The 649-nt window shown below is 49.8% G+C and overlaps 1 protein-coding gene across 1 annotated transcript in view; it reads right to left on the bottom strand.

The window, feature by feature from the left end:
- Positions 1-649, bottom strand: part of LOC119587063 (oplophorus-luciferin 2-monooxygenase non-catalytic subunit-like) — a 4,654-nt gene that overhangs the window by 1,350 nt on the left and 2,655 nt on the right. The window contains exons 5-6 of the mRNA XM_037935811.1: positions 422-611; positions 62-186 (exon numbers count right to left, since the gene is read on the bottom strand). Coding sequence (XP_037791739.1) covers positions 62-186; positions 422-611 — 315 coding nt within the window. The remainder of the gene's footprint in view (positions 1-61; positions 187-421; positions 612-649) is intronic.

Below are 649 nucleotides of genomic sequence, written 5' to 3'. Positions count from 1 at the left end.
TCTTATGATCATCGTGCTAATGCAACCAAAACGAAACCAAAGCCTCATTGAATGCACGCTCACCCTCGAGGTCGATCTCCCCCCACCCGTCCAGCATGCGGTCCATCAGAGGCCGGAAAACTGCCTCCTCCACGCGGGTCAAGTTGTTATCCTCCAGGAACACCTTCAGGCGGGTGCTCGTAAAACCTGCGGGTAGAAACGTATAACTAAGTCACCCCTGTAGATTGGTCAAAATTCCATTTTCTTTTTTTTCAATATTATTGTAATAGGAGGCCATAGAAAGAAATTTTTTGCCCCCCCTGGAAATGCTTTGGGAATGGAAAGAGCACAGGACAAGACGCTCCACATGATACAAGACGGACAAGGAGAGAGATAAGGGAGAGCCAACGTAAAAGTAAATTCCCTCTGTAGATCTACCCACCCGTAATGGCATCAGGCTCAATGTTGCTAATGGAATTGTTGGAAAGGTAAAGATACGCGAACTTCTCCGAGTTAAGGGAGATTTGTCCCCGATGGAGATCCCCCAGGTGGTTGTTACTCAGGTGAAGCTCCTGTAGGTTCTCAAGGGCCTGAAACGCGTCCTCTGGGAAGCCTTCGACGTAGGGACTCACCTGCAGGATATCAGGGTGGGGGAGGGGGTGGTTAGGGG

Source organism: Penaeus monodon, chromosome 22, assembly GCF_015228065.2.
Source record: "Penaeus monodon isolate SGIC_2016 chromosome 22, NSTDA_Pmon_1, whole genome shotgun sequence".
Classification (NCBI taxonomy): domain Eukaryota; kingdom Metazoa; phylum Arthropoda; class Malacostraca; order Decapoda; family Penaeidae; genus Penaeus; species Penaeus monodon.
Note: the sequence above shows the minus strand (reverse complement) of the source record. Positions and strands in the feature narration are given on the sequence as shown.